The 20,782-nt window shown below is 54.6% G+C and overlaps 1 protein-coding gene across 12 annotated transcripts in view; it reads right to left on the reverse strand.

Annotated features, from left to right (window-relative positions):
• Positions 1-20,782, reverse strand: part of MAPT (microtubule associated protein tau) — a 48,781-nt gene that overhangs the window by 21,590 nt on the left and 6,409 nt on the right. For 7 of the 12 annotated variants that reach the window (XR_009489612.1, XM_059869354.1, XM_059869352.1 and 4 more), the window contains exons 2-6: positions 7,366-7,454; positions 6,042-6,128; positions 4,927-5,013; positions 3,415-3,480; positions 215-1,069 (exon numbers count right to left, since the gene is read on the reverse strand). Coding sequence is in view for 11 of the 12 variants with exons in the window: in XM_059869354.1 (XP_059725337.1) it covers positions 215-1,069; positions 3,415-3,480; positions 4,927-5,013; positions 6,042-6,128; positions 7,366-7,411 (1,141 nt within the window). In the remaining variant the exon portion in view is untranslated. The remainder of the gene's footprint in view (positions 1-214; positions 1,070-3,414; positions 3,481-4,926; positions 5,014-6,041; positions 6,129-7,365; positions 7,455-20,782) is intronic. The other 5 variants (XM_059869359.1, XM_059869356.1, XM_059869358.1 and 2 more) reach the window with 1 other exon arrangement.

The raw sequence follows: 20,782 nt of genomic DNA on the forward strand, positions 1-20,782 counted from the left end.
AACAGGTGAAAAAAAGCATGATTAGGGACACGCCAGCACCATGCAAGGCAGGCAGAACCACAGCACAAGGGTCTGTCAATCCAGCCCAGGATTGAGTGAAGAGGGAGGGGCAGGGAGGGAGCAGCAGCGCTCTGGATCAGTCACAGCACGCTCCAGGCCAGCTCCAAGCAGCAGGAGCCCAGGTGGCAGCAAGCTGCAGTGCTGGAGCACACACCTTTGAGCAGAGGGACACGACTGGCCTTGTCTGCAGCCAGCCCACCTGGCTTCCTCCTGGGCGGCCGGCGGCCCCCCGAGGCTGGCACAGCCTCTCCCAAAGCAGCACCTTCATCCTTCACACCATCTTCTACCTCAGCAGGGAGTTTGGCTGTTTCTAGCACGGGCCCAGAGTCTTCTCCCTCCTCAGGTTTTTGGGAGACACTTCCAGAAGGCTCTGACAGGGGGGTGTCTGCAGCTCCTTCTCCCCCCAGCAGCTCTCGCTTCTCCTCTTGGTCCTCTCCTGCTTTAGGTGACTCAGCTTCAACCAGAAGTGCCTCTCCTGGGGTGTCTCTGAGAACACCTCTGGACTTGTTTTCTCCATCAGATTCTTCACGAGTCTCCTGGGCAGCTGCTGGACACGAGCCCTTTTCAGATCCCAGAGAAACACGCTGATCCACGAGGGGAGGCAAACCCCGCCCAGGAGTTTCATCAACATCCCGGTCCTCGTCCCTCTCCCGTCCACCAGAACCTTCCTTGACCGTGGCTCTGGCACACAAAGGAGATGATGGTCCATCTTTGTGGTCACCTGTGCCTCCTCCTGCTCCTGCCAGGCCCAGCTCTGGCTCTGCACTGCTGCTTTCTCTGCCTGCCAGGTCCCACGGCTCCTGGCCGCCTCCGGAGCCTTGGTACATGTCCAGGGGGATTGGGATGGTGACCTCGATCCTGGTGGGAGCTGCTGCTGGAGCCTTGGCTTCACGGGGCACAGGTGGCTGCTGAGGCCCCAGCCCCTGCTCTGGGGGCTGGCTGGCACCTTTCACTGCCTCCCCCACACGCTCCTGAGGGCCAGGCTGGAGCTTTGCAGAGCTCGGCTCGCCTGGAGTTGAAGACGTGGGGTGTGAAGCATGGGCAAGAAATTAGCACAGGCATGTCAAACATCACGGAACGGGAGAGATTCAGCATTTCTACTGGCAACCAAGGATAAAAGCAAGTCCCACCCCACCCCACTGAACAGACAGCTGGCTCCTAGAATGGCTTTTGCCTTTAGAGAATTCTGATCCCCACGGGAATCAGGAACAGCAGCTGAGCTCAGATTCCTGCCTGGACCCGGCTCGGAGGTGGCTGGGTTCACCCTGCACTCCTTGAGCTGGTTTAGCTGCAGAGGTTTCCAGAAGCCAGGAACATTCCCATTTTCCCCAACACCACCACTGGACCATCAGATTGCTGGTCAGTGCCCACCTCTTCTTGCCTGAGCAAGGGCCAGAGCTCTGTCCTCCTTCCTGAGCCCCCGGAACCCCTGCCTGCCTTCCCTCCCCTGGGGAGAAGCTCAGGCACACACAGCGCTGGCTTCAGAGCTCAAACCACCTCTGCTTTGCCCTTTGATCATTCCCACTGCCCAGGAGCTTGGGAAGGGCACTCCCCTGCCATGCCAGAGCAGGGAAAGGACTGTGCAGAAGAACGTGGCTGTAGCCACAGGGCCACAGCACTTTGGGACCCCTGAGAGCTCCAGTACTGCTGCTCTGCCATCATTCAGGCTGGGTGACATTTGAACCCCAGAACCTGAGGCCACAGAGGCAAAAGATTTGTCTGATTCTCTTTTCTTTTTTGGTGTGTGTGTGTGTGGAAGAGGGGATTCTGTTCTGTCAGTGCTCTGTGCACATCACAGACCTTTACAATCCCACCCAACAACTACTGCATGAAGCCAGCTCTTCCAATTGAGCTGGAGCTCTTCTGTTGGAAATCCCTCCAGCTGAAGGAAAGATGCCCTGAGCAATGGAGAATTCACCTGTGTTCATTGCTCTGGAGTCACCAGCCCTGCCAGAATGTGCCTCCTGTATTATGAGCTGGTTCAGCTTCAAGGACTCCTTGGTCTCTTTGAGCACTGAGCAGGTAAAGAGCCTCAGTCAGAGCCCTGAGACCACAGCTGTGGCTTTGGCAGATTAACAAACAAGACTAAAACAAGAAAAGATGAAGACTGGTCTTTCATCAGTGTCCTGTCCATTTAAAGAGAATATCACAGTTAAGTGAAACAACCACACCAAGACCTGGCATGTGACAGCTGGAAGATCCCAGGACAAGGCAGAAAGGGCTTGGTAAAAACCTGGTGAGAAACAGCACCCAACCAGGGCAGAGAGAAGAGAGAACTTCAACCCCCTCCACCAACAATCCTGATTTCTTTCTTATAATGGAGCCACAATTTCACATTTAGAAGAGCTGACAGTCCAAAAACCATTGGCCAGGCAAATAAAGGTTTTATTCTAATTGCAGGGAGCAGAGTGCCCAGAACTGTGCTCATCTCTCTGTGGAAAGCAACAACAACCTGAATTCTGCCCTGAGCTGAGAAGGCAAAGCCTTTTTACTTCTGTAAGAGACATGGATGTCTAAAGGCACTAATGGAGCCACAAAGAGGAAAGACACTGCTCAACTGGAGGGATTTGTTATGTTCACTGCACAGCAAAATGGCTTTTGACTAAGATTTTAAGCAGGACAATAAATTAGTGCTGTGGTGTGCAGGACAGAAACACCACAGGGAGCCTCAGCCCCAAAGTCTGCCCCATGGAATCAAACCAGCACTGGGGGCTTTGGGAAAACCAATTTTCCATCAAGTCTGAACTGAGGAGAGTCAAGAGGAACTTTCCAGGTAGGTAAATGGTCCCTGGATAATTTTCAGCCCATCTAAGCAGATAATGAATGCTGTGAGAACACTCACTCCCCACTGCCTTCCTCACTCACACTCCCCAAGACTGGGATGAGGAGAAAAATCCCTCAATGTTGAAGTCAGGGTATGAGTGAGTAGATTCCAGTCCTGTTTTACTTTAGAAAGTCACACTAATTAGACAATTTGCTGGTTTCATGTGTGAGCACAGGGCCTGCCCTGCCTCTGCTCAATCTGAGCAGCTCCTCTGGCCCCAGCACATCCCAGCTCTGTCCATCAGCTTTTCCAGCCTGGAGAACACCCTGGTTTGGCAGCTGGACAAACAAGCACCTTGACTTTGGCCATCTGAGAGGGAAATCTGGTGGGTGAGGAGCTGCAGCTCCCTGAAATGAGTATGTTGGAACATCCCAAGTGTGGATGGCCCTGCCCTGCCAGGAACAGGGAGAACTGCACAGCTGCTGAGCAGGGCAGAGCATTTCCTGACAGAACAAAATTCCCAAGCCACCACCAACCAGTTGCACACGTGGGCAGCAATGACTGGTCCCAGTGACAGAAAACTGACCCACCTTGAGTGGCATCTCCTGCAGCGTGGTCCTCCAGGTTGGGAGTGGCTCCCACGCCCGCCTCTTCAGCTGCTCCCAGGTCGGAGAAAGAAGGGGAAAAACATGATCAAAAGAAGAGTTAAGTTGAAGCACGTGCCTGGAGAATGAATCTGCCTCCCTGCTGAGGCTGCCCAGCAGAATGAGCAGGATCTCTGCTGTATCATCAGCAAGGAAATCTCCCCACAGCGATGATGGATCTGGGTGGATCTGTTCAGCCCCTGCTCCACAGACCAGAGCAGGGTTTCACCAGCTTCCACATCCTGAATGGCAGCTCAGTACAAGCTCTTCCAGGCAGAAAACAGGCTGTTGAGGAGCAAGGAAACTTGTGGATGCATATCCTCTTCCACCCCCACCTGGCCTTTCCATGGCCAGCAGCACTCCATGAATGTCTCTTACCTGAGCTCACCTTGGTGGTGTCTGTGACCAGCCTATGAACCCTGCCAAGGCTGGGTGAGACCAGTCATTCCAAGCCTGATCCAAAGCTGGAGAAACCCTGAACCTCAGGACTACAGGTACATCAGAGACTCGTGGTTTTCTTCACAGTGATGATGGTTTGTCTCCACCAGCATTTTTTTCTGTTTATTCTATGACTACTTTCAAGCTAGCCTAAACAATTATATTGGTATGCCACAGCTCTGCAGTCAAACTAGGACTTCTTCTGTTTTCTCCACTTTTTCCAAGCAGTTCAGGATACACTGGCTCCCTGGGAGAGTCAGATCTTGCACCAGAGCCTCTGTGTTTCAGCCCAGGCCTTGCCAGCAGCTCAGAAATTTCACTGCTGTGAGTTTGTTTCAGTGCTTGGCACTGGCAGAAGCCCTTTTCTACCCCCTGCTTTTCTTTTTCAGGTCCTGCCTGATGCTTCCAGGGAAAGCCACTGGCTATGGCACAGGGGGCACGTCCTCATTTTCCACTCACAGACCTGCCCTCCCAGATCCTGCTCTCCCACACACAGCACTGCCACAGTCACTCCCTGCTCTGCCTCTGAAAGGCCCCATCCTTCCCTGGAAAACCAGGCCCAGGTGCAGTGAGTGCCCACAGGGCATTCAGGCTGAATTAGTCACTTCACTTCCTCTGCATTATCCCTAAAAGCACTGCTGCAGTGGCCTGGTTTTCACCTGCCACTCCAAAGACACCCGCGGGGCTGGGCAGAGCCCAAGAGCTGCAGGACAGGCACCCAGGGGCTGCTGGCACAGGAACAACCAGGTAGGAGCCTGGAGGTGGGAGCCAAAGCCCCCCCAGAGACACCAGACAGAAGGATTGTCAGATGTGGAGCAGAGAAAGAGAGAAGAAAAGGCTGTGAGCTCCCCCCAGGATGGGGAAGGCAAGAGGACAGCTCTGAGTGAGGAATTATCTGCAGAAGAAGGAAGCAGCACTGGGAGCAGTGTCCCTGTGAGAGGTTTCGTGGTGTTGTCTCACAGCACCAGCTCTCTGCTCTGTCTGCAGCAAGAGATGAAGCTGCACCTTGGTGTCCCTCACCTGTGGTTCCTTCTGGGATCTCCCCGTGCTGTTCCACACCACCCTGATCCTCGTGGTCTCCTTCCTCCACTAAAGGTGCTGTGGCATCTGAAAAACAACACAGCTTTCACACAGCTGCTGAGAGGCAAAGCCCTCTGGAGGCCAGGATGTGCCTGAAGAACTTTCTGCTCAGAGAAGCACTCGGCTCCCCCTCGAGCCAGAGGAGCTGGTGGAGGGAACAAGCATGACACGGCAAAGCCAGAGCCACAGGGACACCACCAGCTGTCCCCTGGCACACAGCGTGCCACAACGTGCTCCCTAAGCTTCTGAAGGCTTTGCCTTTTTGTCCAAAAATCCACCACTAAAAGCAGCCCCTGGTGCACAGCAATCCTGCGTGGAGACACGGCTGGGCTGGAGCAGGACAGAAACACAAAACACCCCAGTGTGGCTGCTCTGGGACAGAGGGACACCCAGCTCCACCTGCCACAGGGCTGGCTGCCCATCCTGACAGTCCCACTCCAGCTGGAAAGCAGGATAATGTCCCCTCCTGCACCAGACAGGTTCTATGTCCTGATTTCTTGGGGCACTTTCCCAAAAATCACTCAGTGGGACAGAGCTGGCACTGCTCAGCACCTCTGCCCAGCCTTCCTTCCTTCCAGAACAGTTTTGCCAGCTAAAGCCTCTACCTCACGTCTCCAAAGGCAGATTCTTGAGATTTAAGCAGCAAAAAGTGAAGGTAATTCCAACAGTGAACAAGTCTCTAGACCACTCTGGAATTAGAGCCTTTCTACCCACGAGGCATTCAGGACCTGGGGAGCACAGTGACACAAACCTGTGTCACTCAACACAGGGCTGCTCCTGGCTGCACTGCCAGGACCTTGCAGAGCCCCTGCAAAGTCTGCAGGAAACAAACCACAAGCAACTTCCTGAGCTGTAAGGAACAATTCACCTCTCTTGCTTTCCAGCCCACTCTGCACCTCATTCTGCAGCACAGCCAACACCACGAGCGATGAGACCAACAAAGAGGTTTCTCCTCCTGAGAAACCCCACCAGGACACGGCACGGGGACTCTGTGGTGAGGTTGACCACGACCCCATCCACCATGGTTCCAAAGCAGAAAGTCAAAGAGCTCCCACCTTCCGTAGTTGGGGTGCTCTTAGCGTCAGAGGTTTCAGAAACAGGCTCATCCGATCCATCATCGACTGGTATCTGAAGGGGATAGCCTGGAAAACATTCAAATACTTACAACAAGTCCTTGGCTATGACCCTGGGGCCTGGGGGTTACCAACTCTCACTGCCCAGATCCACAGCTGCAAGAAGCTGCAGCTGGAGAGCAAAAACCACCTGAACTGAAAGCGAGCAAAGCGTGAAAATGCCAACCAAAAGCACCGGGGTGACCACCAAAAGGAACACAGGGAAACCCACCACCAGCAAAAGAAAAGCCCAGTGAACTGGGCAGGCAGAAACAGCAAAGCATGGCACAAGCAGGCAAGGAGATCTCAGCAAGGTAAAGGAGGAAAGATGTGCAGCTTCTATTGTCCTCTCCCTCCCAGAGCAGGCTGAGCACTCCCAGGACTGCAAACCAGCCCATGGTTGTGGTGGGGCTGGAGCAGGACAACATTCTGTGCCAAGAAACGGTGGCAAAAGTCTTCTGGAAGAGCAGGGCAAGAGGCACAAGTCTCCCCTCAGCAAAGGTGCGGGCAAATCAAATAATGAGAGCTGGAAAAAGTGATTTGGAAAAGAAGAAGCGAAATCCCTGGGAGCCTGTGATGTGTGAAAGGAGCTGAGAGGAGCTGCTGGACCTCAATGCTGCAGGGCCAGGATGAATGGAGGCTGTGGATCCTCTCCAGGACAGAGGCCATCCATTTATCTGGCCAAAGAGGTGTCCAAAGCACCCCAAGAAAAGGAAATTAAGATGATGTTTATATGGAGCATAGCCAGGAGTGAGTCCCACCAGGTTTGCTGGCAGTGTGGGTTTCCAAGCTCAGCTGTGGAGCACGGTGGAATGAGAAAGGAAAAGCTTCTGAAGAAATGCAGGTCTGAAATATGGTGAGGAAGACTCCAGCATGGCCCCCACTCCCAGAGCTCTCTGCTCAGCTGTCCCCAGTCCCTGTGCAGGTGAGGAAAGCAGGCAGCAAGCAGCATCCTCGAGCTGTGACCCCAAATAAAACAGTGCTGTGCTTCCTGAGCAAACACAAACACACACTTGCCAAGCTGCAGCAGGGGGATCCCCCCTAGTCTGGGGTTATTCTGCTCCACGGACAATGAGATCCACGAGCAGCATTTTGCAATGATTGCACATTGGAGCATCTTGTGAGCTCCCCGTGGTGCCCTGGCTGCAGCCAGGTGACCCTCAGTGTCCTTCCAAGGACCCCTCACACCACCACGCTGCTCTCCCTGTCCCTCCTTAGCCCAGCAGTGGCCCAGGCAGGTCCTTCACCAGGTCCTGGATGTGCTCACCTGATGAGAAGTGTTTTTCCTGGCCAGGTGCGTGATCCTCCATCATGGTGGTGTCCTGAGGCTGCTCTGCCACCTCTCAGCAAAGGTACCTGAAAAGGAGAGTAAAAACTAACACCCATTAGGCAGAACCTGACACGACAGGAGCAAGGGAAGGTCTGGTCATTCCTGCACAAGCAAAAGCCTCTGCCAGTCACTGCATCCCCCACAGCAAACACAGAGGCAACTCCTGCCAGCTGCATTCAAGTTCCAGGAGCATTTAAAATGTCCCAAGCAAAAGGAGCACCCAGGAGCACCCAGGACACTGCTCTGGCACCCAGGACACTGCTCTGGCACCCAGGAGCACCCTGGTGCACCCAGGACACTGCTCTGGCACCCTGGTGCACCCAGGACACTGCTCTGGCACCCAGGAGCACCCAGGACACTGCTCTGGCACCCAGGAGCACCCTGGTGCACCCAGGACACTGCTCTGGCACCCAGGAGCACCCAGGACACTGCTCTGGCACCCAGGAGCACCCAGGACACTGCTCTGGCACCCAGGAGCACCCAGGACACTGCTCTGGCACCCAGGAGCACCCTGGTGCACCCAGGACACTGCTCTGGCACCCAGGAGCACCCAGGACACTGCTCTGGCACCCAGGAGCACCCAGGACACTGCTCTGGCACCCAGGACACTGCTCTGGCACCCAGGAGCACCCAGGAGCACCTAGGACACTGCTCTGGCACCCAGGAGCACCCTGGTGCACCCAGGACACTGCTCTGGCACCCAGGAGCACCCTGGTGCACCCAGGACACTGCTCTGGCACCCAGGAGCACCCAGGAGCACCTAGGACACTGCTCTGGCACCCAGGAGCACCCTGGTGCACCCAGGACACTGCTCTGGCACCCAGGAGCACCCAGGACACTGCTCTGGCACCCTGGTGCACCCAGGACACTGCTCTGGCACCCTGGTGCACCCAGGACACTGCTCTGGCACCCAGGAGCACCCTGGTGCATCCAGGACACTGCTCTGGCACCCAGGACACTGCTCTGGCACCCTGGAGCACCCAGGACACTGCTCTGGCACCCAGGACACTGCTCTGGCACCCTGGTGCACCCAGGACACTGCTCTGGCACCCAGGACACTGCTCTGGCACCCAGGACACTGCTCTGGCACCCTGGTGCACCCAGGACATTGCTCTGGCACCCAGGTGCACCCAGGACACTGCTCTGGCACCCTGGTGCACCCAGGAGCACCCTGGTGCACCCAGGACACTGCTCTGGCACCCAGGACACTGCTCTGGCACCCTGGTGCACCCAGGACACTGCTCTGGCGCCCAGGAGCACCCTGGTGCACCCAGGACACTGCTCTGGCACAGCTCTGCCCCAGGAGGTCCCTGGGAGCAGCAGGCCAAGTGCTGACTGACTCCTGGTGCATGCTCCAAAGTCTGCACTTCCCAGTTTAACCAGTCTCCCAAGAGCTGTATTTGCTGGGGAGGTGTGATGCTGCTGTGGGAAGGGATCCTTCCATTCCCATGGACACACCCAGCAGGGATACACAGCTACCACAAGACACTCATCACCTTAAAAGCCATCCAAAAGTGACACGGGGGGAGGACACCAGGACTATCCAGAGATGGATTTCAGTGATCACACGTTTGCCATGACCATCAGGGACAGGCAGATCCAGCAGTGCAGCTCAGGTTACCAGCAGCAAGGAGGAAATTTGTGGTTTTGTCTGCTGCACGTATGGAACCACACAAGAGAAACTCCAGGGCCAGTAACCAGATCTCTCACCCAGCTTTTTTTAAGCCTTAGCAAGATGACTCTGCAATTTAATTACTGCCTTAGACAGCTACAAAGCCATTGGGCAGGACTGGAGAACCCAGGAAGCTGGAATGAAATCACCCATAAAAATGGAGGTATAAAATAAGAAAGAATTAAGTATCTAATTTTTGCTCTAATTGGTGGGCCCTAATTATTTGGACATATGGCTGCCCTCCTCCCAGAGCTCAAAGGATCACATTGATTATATCCAGGCCTCATCTGGCTGATGCCTGACATTATTTACAGCACTGAAATACCAAAATAAAGTCTTTACCTACTGCAGGGACCAGAAAAGCAACCTAGGCACAAAGCTGGGTGTAAAAGGGCACAGAAAGGTGCTGCTGTGGAGTGTGCAGGTGGAGGAGTGCCCTCTGTGCCCCAGACACACCTGGCTCTGGGTACAGCAGCTTTCCCAAGGCACTGCCCTGCCCTGGCAGGACAAGGTGGGTGGCAGCAGCAGCTCCTGCCCCTCCCAGCCCCTCTCTGCTCACCACACACCTCCCAGCAGAGACACCTTCGCTTCCCAGCTGCACACCCAGGGCAAAGCTCTCCCAAATCCTCTCTGCTGCACCCACACCAGGCCTTTCTCTCCTCTCCTCTCCTCTCCTCTCCTCTCCTCTCCTCTCCTCTCCTCTCCTCTCCTCTCCTCTCCTCTCCTCTCCTCTCCTCTCCTCTCCTCTCCTCTCCTCTCCTCTCCTCTCCTCTCCTCTCCTCTCCTCTCCCTCTCCCTCTCCCTCTCCCTCTCCCTCTCCCTCTCCCTCTCCCTCTCCCTCTCCCTCTCCCTCTCCCTCTCCCTCTCCCTCTCCCTCTCCCTCTCCCTCTCCCTCTCCCTCTCCCTCTCCCTCTCCCTCTCCCTCTCCCTCTCCCTCTCCCTCTCCCTCTCCCTCTCCCTCTCCCTCTCCCTCTCCCTCTCCCTCTCCCTCTCCCTCTCCCAGGTGGTTTTGGGAGAAGAGCAGCCAAGGGTCTCCCCACCTCTGGTCCTTTCTTGCCCTTCATGCAGAGGGGACTCCTTGTTGAAGGCTCATCCATGCTCCATGGACAGCATCCCCCTGGGAAAACCTTGCACTTCTCCAGGACATGCAGGGCTGCAGCCTGGGGAAACCTTGCATTTCTCCAGGGCATGCAGGGCTGCAGCCTGGGAAAACCTTGCATTTCTCCAGGGCATGCAGGGCTGCAGCCTGGGAAAACCTTGCATTTCTCCAGGGCATGCAGGGCTGCAGTCTGGGGAAGTCCTTCTCCTAGGCATGCAGGGCTGCAGCCTGGGAAAACCTTGCACTTCTCCAGGACATGCAGCCCGGGGAAGTCCTTCTCCTGGGCATGCAGGGCTGCAGTCAGGGGAAAATCTTGCATTTCTCCAGGACATGCAGGACTGCAGTCTGGGGAAACCTTGCATTTCTCCAGGACATGCAACCTGGGGGAGTCCTTCTGGGCATGCAGGGCTGCAGCCAGGGGAAAATTTGCATTTCTCCAAGACATGCAACTGGGGAAAGTCCTTGCACTTCTGGGCATGCAGGGCTGCAACCTGGGAAAACCTTGCACCTCTGGGCATGCAGGGCTGCAGTCTGGGGAAACCTTGCACTTCTCCTGGGCATGCAGGGCTGCAGCCTGGGAAAACCTTGCACCTCTGGGCATGCAGGGCTGCAGCCTGAGAAAACCTTGCATTTCTCCAGGATATGCAACCTGGGGAAGTCCTTCTCCTGGGCATGCAGGGCTGCAGTGTGGGGAAACCTTGCACTTCTCCAGGACATGCAGGGCTGCAGCCTGGGAAAACCTTGCATTTCTCCAGGACATGCAACTGAGGAAAGTCCTTGCATTCTGGGCATACAGGGCTGCAGTCAGAGGAAACCTTGCATCTCTGGGCATGCAGGGCTGCAGCCTGGGGGAAAGTTGCATTTCTCCAGGACATGCAATCAGGGAAAGTCCTTGCATTTCTGGGCATGCAGGGCTGCAGCCAGGCGAAACCTTGCATTTCTCTAGGGCATGCAGGGCTGCAGCCAGGGGAAAGCCTTGCATCTCTCCCGGACATGCAGGGCTGCAGCCTGGGAAAACCTTGCACTTCTGGGCATGCAGGGCTGCAGCCCTGGTGCTGCAGCAGCACTGTGATTCAGCAGAGGCAGGAGGCTGCCGTGGGCAGGGCTGGTGGTCACCTGCTTGCACTGACCAGTGCCAGGGCTCTGCAGCACAAAGGAAGGGCCGGGGCTGTGCAGAGCAGCTGGGGCTGCTGCTGGCTGCCTGTGCTGCTCAGGGGCAGGCAGGGCCAGCCCCCAGTCCCACCATGGCACTGAGGGCTCGGGAGGATGCAGCCATTAATTTTTCAGAGGCAATCAGAGAGGAAGAGCTGCCTTCCTGTTACAGGGGAAAAAAGCACGACTGAGAGCATGCAGGTCCATCACTGAGACACTCAGGGGGACCCTGGGGGCACCTCAAACCCAGCTGCAGCCCAGGGAACACCCCAGTGCCCCTTCCTTCGGGCACAGAGGTTGGGGGGCAAGGCCTGGATGGAGCTGGAGGGCAGAAATATCTCCCAGCAGATGGAGCACAGCGTCCTGCTGCTGCTCCTGAGAGTCCTGAGAGGGAACAAAACCACCTCCAGCTGGCACAGGAGGGAGGGAGGGAAAGTCTCAGCTTGGCCTTGGGTTTTCACCCAGGTAATGAACTCACAGGATCAATGAGAATTTAAATCTTATTAAAATGGCATACTCTAGATTTGAATTCTGAAAGATGGACTGAAAATTCTGAAAGAAGTCCACGATGATAATCCTCTTTGTTTTTCCTTTTGAGTGGGGGAAGGGGAAATCCCTCTCAGAGAAAAACATAACATCAAGGGGGGAAAAAAAACCCTCTAAAATATTCTTTAAAATGTAAAACCAGCCCCGCCTTGAAGCAATGGCTCAGTGATGCATAATTAGAGCAAAGAAAGCTGCACAGAGATAAACTTGAACAGCACCCTCCACATGGCAGATAAAGCACAAACCCTGCAAAGAACCTTATCCATCCCCAGCAGAACTATTCTCCTTAACCAGGGCCACTATCTAAAAAGCAACAGCCCATCCCATAATTAACAGCTCCTCCAAACCTCACATTTTCCAGACCTGAAGCCTGCCTGGCATTGGAAGGGACCTCAAAGCCCACTCAGAGCCACCCCTGCCATGGGCAGGGACACCTCCCACTGTCCCAGGTGCTCCCAGCCCCATCCAGCCTGGCCTGGGGCACTGCCAGGGATCCAGGGGCAGCTCAGGGCACCTGTGCCAGGGCCTGCCCACCCTCCCAGGAGGAACATCCTCCTAATGTCTACTCCAAACCTACTCTCTCAGTTTGAATCCATTCCCTTGTCCTGTCACTGCACTTTGGAGATTTTTCCCAATATTCCCCGTTTCCCACGGAGGCTGGCAGCCACAGTCAGCTCAGCCCAAAGCTGCTCTCTGTGCCCAGCCCCACGCCCAGTCTGCAGCAGCAATTCCTGCCCTGGGCACAGCCAGGACATCCCAGCAGGGCCCCCACCCTGCAGCCCCTGGGGAACCCAAAAACCCCACACAAAGCCTCCAGCACCCTTTGCCTGGCCAGGTTCAGAGCCCAAACTCTTCAACCCTGGGGCAGAATTTCTCTGCAGTGGGAGGGAGGTAAAGCCCAGGCTGCAGACAAGGTGAGACTGAGGTGCCCCAGAGGGAGGGGGAGAGGCAGACCCAGGAGGACCCAGCTGGGCAATCTGTGCCAGACTCCCCCAGCCCTGGCACAAAGGAGAGGGGAACAGCCTCCCCAGAGCCCCTCCGTGCCAGGGGGTCACAGTGGGCACAGCCCAGGGCACACGGCCCAGGACTGTCCCCAAGCAGGGCAGGGACAATCCCAGGGTCACAAGGCTGGACCAGGGGCTCGATTTACACAGCCCAGCCCAAAATAAACCCGGCCTTGGCAGAGCTGCCTGTGGGTGGTGCAGGGGCCCTGCTGCACAGGGGCAAGAAAAGACAGGAAAAGGAAAGGAACATTTCAGTAGCAGGAGGGTGCAACACCCACCCCGGGGAGATGCTGGCTGGATTTGCACACTCTGGGACTCACCAGTGGCCCCACCGAGCTCCACCCCTCATCCCAGCCACAAAACACCCACAAAACACCCACAAAACACCCAAAAAGCACCCACAAAATACCCACAAAACACCCAAGTGATCACCCAGGTAACTCCCAAGCCTCTCGGCTATTGTCTCCTGCTCAGCATCTTCCTTCCCCGTTATTTAATCAGAAAGGGCACAAAGCCCTCGCTCCTGTTGTCAAAGACGAAAATTCAACAAACACGAGCTAAGTGTTACCTCTGAAAGGTGATCAAACACAAACAGGGCTTTAAAAAAGCATCATTCCCTCTGAATTACAAAATTAAAACAGAGTGACAGCGCCGTGAAACAACACCAGCCTGAAAGGCTGTTCATAATTCATAAGCAACTTCATCTCCTTTGTGCTCTTCTCCAAGTACTGTTTTTCCCAGAAGCTGACAGAGGAAGGAATATGGACGATGATCTCATTAATTGCAGGCACTAATATGCAGTGAGCTGAGAAATTACATGGAATTTCAGGATATCTAGCCAAGAGGATGGAAAACTTCTTTTAGGTTCAAAGGCAGATAAATGCCTCTTGGAGCAATAAGAGAGCTGCATGTTTTCTTTTTTCTTTTTACAATTTTTCCATATTTATTATAGTTTAAGTAACTCCCTGGAGGTGTGAAACTTTTGCCCCTTTCTCCACTTTTTGCCCCTTTCTCCAGGACACTTTTCAAAGAGACATGAGATGGGTTTGGGCTCACAGCAGAGCAGCTTTTGGGGCACAGGAGTCTCATCACAGCAGCAGGGACATCAATTTTCTTTTCCTGTCACTCCATTCCCCCAAGTCCCCTTCAGACCAGCACAGCCCTTACAAATCAAAGCTGCTCACAGCCAAGAGCTCTGCCAGGGGTCTCCACGGGGGTCTCCAGGGCAGGCTCATGGCCAGAGCAAAGCCAAGGAACACTCACTCACATGCTGGTAAGTTCCTCAGGGCTGCTGAGAATTAAACTAACGGAATTTGCCATCCCAAATCAGCTTAGGCCCAGTTCAGCAGCTGCCTCAGAGCAGGGGAGCAATTAGAGACCAGATTATCCAGCACAGAACCCCAGCCCACAGCCTGAGCTGGGTTTGTCTGCACGTCTCCTCTCTGCCCCAGCCAAACAACTGTGACCTGCTCCACCTGCCCCTCAGCCAACACCTGAGCATCTCCATTTCCACCTGCAGCATCACCTGCCACTAAGTGGATCTTCCTCACTTGATCTTCCACCTCTTCTTAATTTCCTTCTCACTTCTGGCCTGGCCAACCTTTCCCTGCAGAGCCCAGCCTTCCCTGGGAGCTCTCAGAGGGCGTTTCACAGCCCAGGGAGGTGCTGGCCCTCCAGATCACCCAGCTCATTCCACAATATGATGCAAAAATCAGGCTGCCCCTAAGTCCCCTAACTGTAGGTGGATTAGAGCTCTGATCAGAAGGGCTTAGGTGGCAGCAGCAAAGGAAGCAGCAGCAGTTTTTAAGGCTGCCCTGAGTGCTCAGCAGGCTCTTTGCAGAGAGGGGAGAGAAGCCTCTTTGGCAGGGATTTGCCAGGCTGCCTGAGGATTTCTTCCCACCCCCTGCTACAGCATCTTGCAGTTCCACCCAGCCCCGAGATGGTTGATGGGGGGATAAATTCTCCCTCCCCAAAATCCTGCTTGCTTGGGAAGCCTTTAAGCAGTTGAACACGTAGAGCGGATCAAAGAGAAGGCAGATCTTATTTACCAGCTAATTCTCCTTCACTCTTCCCATCCCAGGCTGAGCCCAACCTGCTGCAAATCAGAGCCTCCCCCCTGCTGCTGCAGGTTTAAGGCAGGCTCGAAGCTCTCAGGCTTGTAGCAGTCATTATTCACTTCACAGAAAGTGCTGGAAGGCTGATATTCCCCCAGCACTGCCTTCCCGAGGCTGGGCTCATGCCCAGGTGTGGCTGCAACACCAGGCATGGCAGAGCCCAGGACAGAGTCACAGACTGCTCCCCCAGCCTCCAGAAAGGATGGGGAGAGGGAAAAGAGGGAAAAGCAGCTCCCAAAAAATGCCCCTGGAGTCTGAATTGGGACAATCGATGGCACAGCTGCTGCTCTGCCCCATCAAGTGCCTGCTTTACCAAGACACCATGAGGAGGCAGCAATGGCTTCAAGAGGCTTGCACTGCCCCAAGGAAGGAAAGCAGGCATCCATCCCCCCCTGAGCCTGCCACACTCCCCCGTGAGGCTCACTGGAATTGTCAGGGATGTGCCCAGGACGAGCAGCAGAGGACAGAGCTGCTGGCAGAGCAGTCTGGGGACAGGAGCCTGGCAGGGCTCACCTGCTCTGGGGACAACTGCCATCTCACAAACACAGGGCACTTGTGTGGCCAGCAGGGTCTCGTGGCTATCACAATTTTCTTCATTAATGTGAGGCCAGAAACAAGCTGACAGAGCTTATTTCATGCTCCAGTGGTACCAAACCAGCTCCCAAGGTGGGGACAGGCTGGTGGATCCAGATCACCCCCATCTCCCCCCAGGACAGCCCATCTGGGAGGGCACTGAGCACTGCCACACCCACCCTGAGCTCCCTGCAGTGTAATTCAGCCAGCCAAAGAGCTGAGCAATACCCCAAAAGTCACTCTGGCAGCCAGCCACACACAGGAGCAGGAGGGTGAGAATCCCCACCCAGCACAGAGCTGAGCCCCCAGGCAGATCCACCCCCGGGGGTGTCTGAGGCAGGCTGTGAACAGAGGAAGGCTCTGCTCTTCCTCCTCACAGCAGCTCCATTTCAGAGCCAGAGCTGTGCAGCACAAGCCCCAGCCCGGGGCCAGCAGGAGCAGCACAGCTCTGCCCACCCAGCTGTCCCAGGAGAGCAGCACCCAGGGGTGCACAGAGCCAGGGCTGGGGACATCCCTGCAGCCTGAGGGGGGTCAGACACAAGCCCTGGGCCATCTGTGGGGTGCACACACTCTGCACCACCGAGGTTAAGTTAAATGGTCTGCATTTGGCTGCAAAAACTGCCAGGGCAGTGCTGTGCCAGCACCAGCCACCACCCAGCTGCACCTGAGCCCCACCAAGTTTTGCCTCAGGCTGGAAAAAGACATTGTGAGACACAAGGTATGTGTTTATTGCTTACTTTGATCTCAGCTGCTCCTCTCCCTTTGATTTCACAGCGCTGACAACGTTTGACAGAAGTTCTGTGAATATTCAACGCTGCCACAGTAATGAAGATATTAAATATGAAAGATTCTTCATGCCACAGCTCCAGCCTAGTGAGCGACCCCAGCCAGAGCAGATGAGACAGAACCAGGAGAGCCTCGTGGCCACTAATGTTGCAGGAGATTTTCTCAGGGCCGGGAAAACATTCTTCATGGATTGGGCCATCATTTCTGAAGTTATTTTGAGCTGTTTCAGCACATGGATAGAAAATAAAACGATGACAACGGCACCATCTGCTGCAGCTACTGTCACGCCACCATGGCTGGCATGGCTCTGGCAGCCACAGAAAGCCTGTCTGGGGGAGAAGCCAAGGTGAGGCTCCCCAGGGATGCTCAGGGACCCCTCCTTTCCCCCTGCAGGACCCAATCCCTCCTTTCCCCCTGCAGGACCCAAGGCTGAGGGCAGCAGTGGGTTCCAGGGTGCCGTGGCAGGGCCACTCCCCAGAGGAGGGGAGGGACAGGGTGTCCAGCAGCAGCAGTGCTGGAACAAGCACTCCCAGGCTGAAAAAGCCCAGCTTCCCCCTGCAGGGAACACCAGCCTCCCCTGCACTGTGCTCTTTTCACCAAGCCATCACTTCCAGCCCCTTGACACCCCAAACTGGGCACCAGCCAGTGCCTGGCCCCAGTGCCCAGCTCCAGCTCCCCGAGGGTGACTGGCAGAGCTGGAATGCAGCAGGAGCTCACCAGGACACTCTATAAATACAGAGGGAAGGCTCAGGCACGCTCGACACACTGGTTCCTTGGCCTAGAAAGCAAAGAACACGTCAGATCTCACCAGCTTTTGGGGCTCCACAGGACCTGTCCTCACCCCAGCAGCCACCACACCACCAGAGCAGGCCCTGCCTCACCTGTTTTAGCTTCTGTCGGCCTCTGCTGAATTATTTTTGTTTTTCATGACTCTTCAGATGAGGTCAAAAGTCACAGTGTGTTTCCTGAACATCATCTTTCATTCTTTAATGCCAAAAGACAACAAACAATAGGACATTCATCAAGTGTTTCTGCTTTGCTTTTATGTTGTTGCATAACAGCAGAAAAACACTGTTCCCTAAAATGTTCACAACTGTATTTACTAGAACCAAAAGCTCCATTTTTTTATTAAATCTGTATCAGGTCAGTAAGGAGATAAAAAAAAAAAGCCTAATCTGGAAAAGCTCTAGAGAGAAAACAAACAAATATCAGCAGGAGAGCTGAGTGTAGGGATGAGAGAATCCTCATTTGCTGACAGGGAGGGGAGGGACTGGGACACCCCAGCCCAGGGGAAGCAGGTGGGCACCCCAACAGGTTCACAGCCCCTGAACACCTGGGAGCTCCAGCCCTGCTCCCAGGAGCTGCTGATCCCACAAGGACGCCTGTTTCTGCTCATGTTCTGCACATCAGGACACCAACAGCAAGGGACCTGTGATGGGAGATGCACAAGGTCACAGAATCTGAGAGCCTGAGCTCTTCCTTCCAGCACAAAAACCCGACAGAAGCTGCATTTGTACCTTTATTCCTCCTAACAAGGGAGCACAGTCCGTGCTGAGGCACAAGACAAACGAGGATTTTACAGCGAGGATGAGCAGCAAATAAAAACCTTTATACCAAAACATCCCTACTGAGCTCTTGGATGTCTCTCCCCAGCTGGTCTTTGCCCAGTTTGGGCCACTTGGGATGACAATCAAGCAGCAATCTGTCTTGTCTTGATTTTAGTTTTATGGGGCCGATGAGCAGCACAAGCAGATGCAGGCAGTGTGACTAAGTGACAGTCCACATGGGAACACAGACCATAAATTCAGCCAAAGAGTTGTAAAACCTTTATTTCCCCTCCTAACCCAAAGGCTAAAGGAAGAGAAAGTTTTTAAAAAAATCCATAATCCACATGCATTTCATCTTCCCCAGGAATTAGCCCAGTTGCTGCCAATCTTCTCACAGGGATGAGGGAAATTGTCCGAATTTCAGCCTGCCCCAAGTCTTGGAATTCCAGCTCAATCTCCCCCAGCACATTTGTTAAAAATAAACGAGGTGCAGTCAGCCTCCTCGGGGATTTTATCCTCTTCCAGCTCCAAATGCAGCTCTGCTGTCACATGTGTGCCATGTACAAAGGGACCGCCTGCCTCCGACTCATCTCACTCCTGCTCTGGGCTCACCAGGGCTCCATTCACGTTCCCCGGGGTCACAGGCTCTCTCTCAAGCACTAAAACAAAGGCTGGAAGATGCAGGGCCGCTGGTGTGTCAGCACTGCTTGTTTTTGCCGTGGATGAATGGAGCCAGCCTGTTTGGAGAGGCTCTGACCACACCTAAAGCCACGGCTTTGTCATCTCTTATCGAGGGAGGCAGGAGCCTTCTGCTCTCCCCACCGAGCCAAAACTTCTCCCACCTCACACAACTGCCCCTCTGCACTGAGGAGAAGCATTCAGGGCTTTTTTCCTGGCTGCAGCACTCCAGTGCCAAGCAATCCTTACTCAAAAAATCACTTTACACCCTCCCAGCTCCCTGGTGTTCCCCCCAGGCACTGGGAAGGTGCTGCTCACCTGGACACAAACACCACAACCCCACAGCAGGAGGGGTTTTTTTTTATTTTTCCCTTTAAGAACTTAAGCATCAGGAGGCTCCTGGATGCTGAGAGAGCAAACAAGCCCAAAAGTCCAAAACTCCTCTGCTAAGGTGAGCAGCAGTGGCGAATGAAACCTGCTCTGGAGCTGAGCAGGGGCCTCACACAGCCCTGACAATGAGCCCTGCTATTAGACACAAAAGCAGTGACATATTTGAGAGATTAAGCATTAATCAGTGCCTTCACATTAAAGAGTATTCATTCTTCACCTCCTGCCTGGAGGAACCTGGGGGAAGGGAGGAGCTGGCAAAGTAACCCAGCTACTACTGACATGGGGGAAAAAGCAGAACTCATGCAAAGTAAGCTTCAAAACCATGAAAAAAGGAATTTCAATAAGCTCAGCAATTCCTGATGCTGGAATTCCACATCCTGTAGGGAGCTGGGTCCCCACCTTGCTCTCAGCAAGCCAAGGGCCAGGCAAGCTCCAGCACGGAGCTGGGGCTGCCAGGCAGGGTTTGAGAGGGCAGGAACAGGAGAGATGGATGAGCAAGGAGAGCAGACAGGACAGCAGGCCCAGGTGTGCCCAAAAGAACAAAACCAGGGAGCCCCACGGACTCCTCCTGCTCACAGCTGCTCTTTTTGGATCACCCACCCACCACCAGAGCCCTGCAGGGCTCCACAAACCCCAGAGTCACTCCCTTTGCCCAACGTCCTCGTTTTGGTTCCAATACCCTCAATTCTGGTCCCATCCTCTCTAAATCTGTTCTCCCAGGCAGTGACTCCAAGCCATGCCACAGCTGGAACAGATTTTACCTGCTTTCCTTTTTGCCCCCAACAGCAACATTTATTCCTCCTGCCTATTCACACCTGCCAGGCTCTCCATTATTACACCGGGAAATGCCAAGGGAAAACCGTGTAGTTTTCTGTCCAATTTGGAGACATCCATTGTTAAAAGCTTCTCGTACAAATCCCTCCAGGCAGCTCCAGGCAGCACCCTTTGTCATGCTGATGAGGCAGGAGGTAAAACCACACATAAGCAGTAACTTCAGAGGGCAGAATTTGCTCAGGGTGGAATCTGCCCTTGAATTCAGAGTCAGTGGGAGCTGAAAATCCACCACAAAAGGCAACTCTGACTTTGGATTAAATCCCAGCTTTGGGCTCACTAACACCACAAACTCCAGCTGCCAGCAGAGAGCAGGAGAAGCTCCAGTTCTGCCACATCACCCAGTTTCCTCTCAGGTCTCACCTTAGAGCACACAGGTAACTCAATCCCAGCCACTCTCACCCCATCACACACAGGATCTGAGGAGGGTAATGAAGCACTGGCTCCTGCAGGGAGGAGTCAGCACTTTGTACCAGGTGGGTCAGCACTGGCCACATTTCCAAATCTTACATTCCCTTCTCTTCTGACCATACCAAAGTCAAGCACAGCTCCAGATATAAATGTCATTTTTATACAAAGGCTCCTCACATAACCCTGAGTGGACACAAACACAGACCAACCTCCAGGAAGGAATTCCTCCAGATTATCCCTTCTCTTGGGACAGTCTCCTCTGACAGCCCTGCTGTCATCCAACTGACACTGAGAGCAGGAACAGCCCCTGCTCCCCCTGCCCGAGGCTCATCCTGAGATCCACAGCCAGGACAAGCCTCACTTGCCCATCACTTGGCCTCTCACCTTGAGTGTGACAGCCCTGGCCTGCCTGTGGTTTGGCTGAGAACGTGCACAGCTGGCCAGATGTGCTCCTGCCCCAGGAAGCTCCCCCAAAGTGACATTTCACCTCACAGAGAAGGAGCAGAGCTGGTTCTGAGCACCTCACACAGCTGGCCAGATGTGCTCCTGCC

Source organism: Haemorhous mexicanus, chromosome 28, assembly GCF_027477595.1.
Source record: "Haemorhous mexicanus isolate bHaeMex1 chromosome 28, bHaeMex1.pri, whole genome shotgun sequence".
Lineage (NCBI taxonomy): Eukaryota > Metazoa > Chordata > Aves > Passeriformes > Fringillidae > Haemorhous > Haemorhous mexicanus.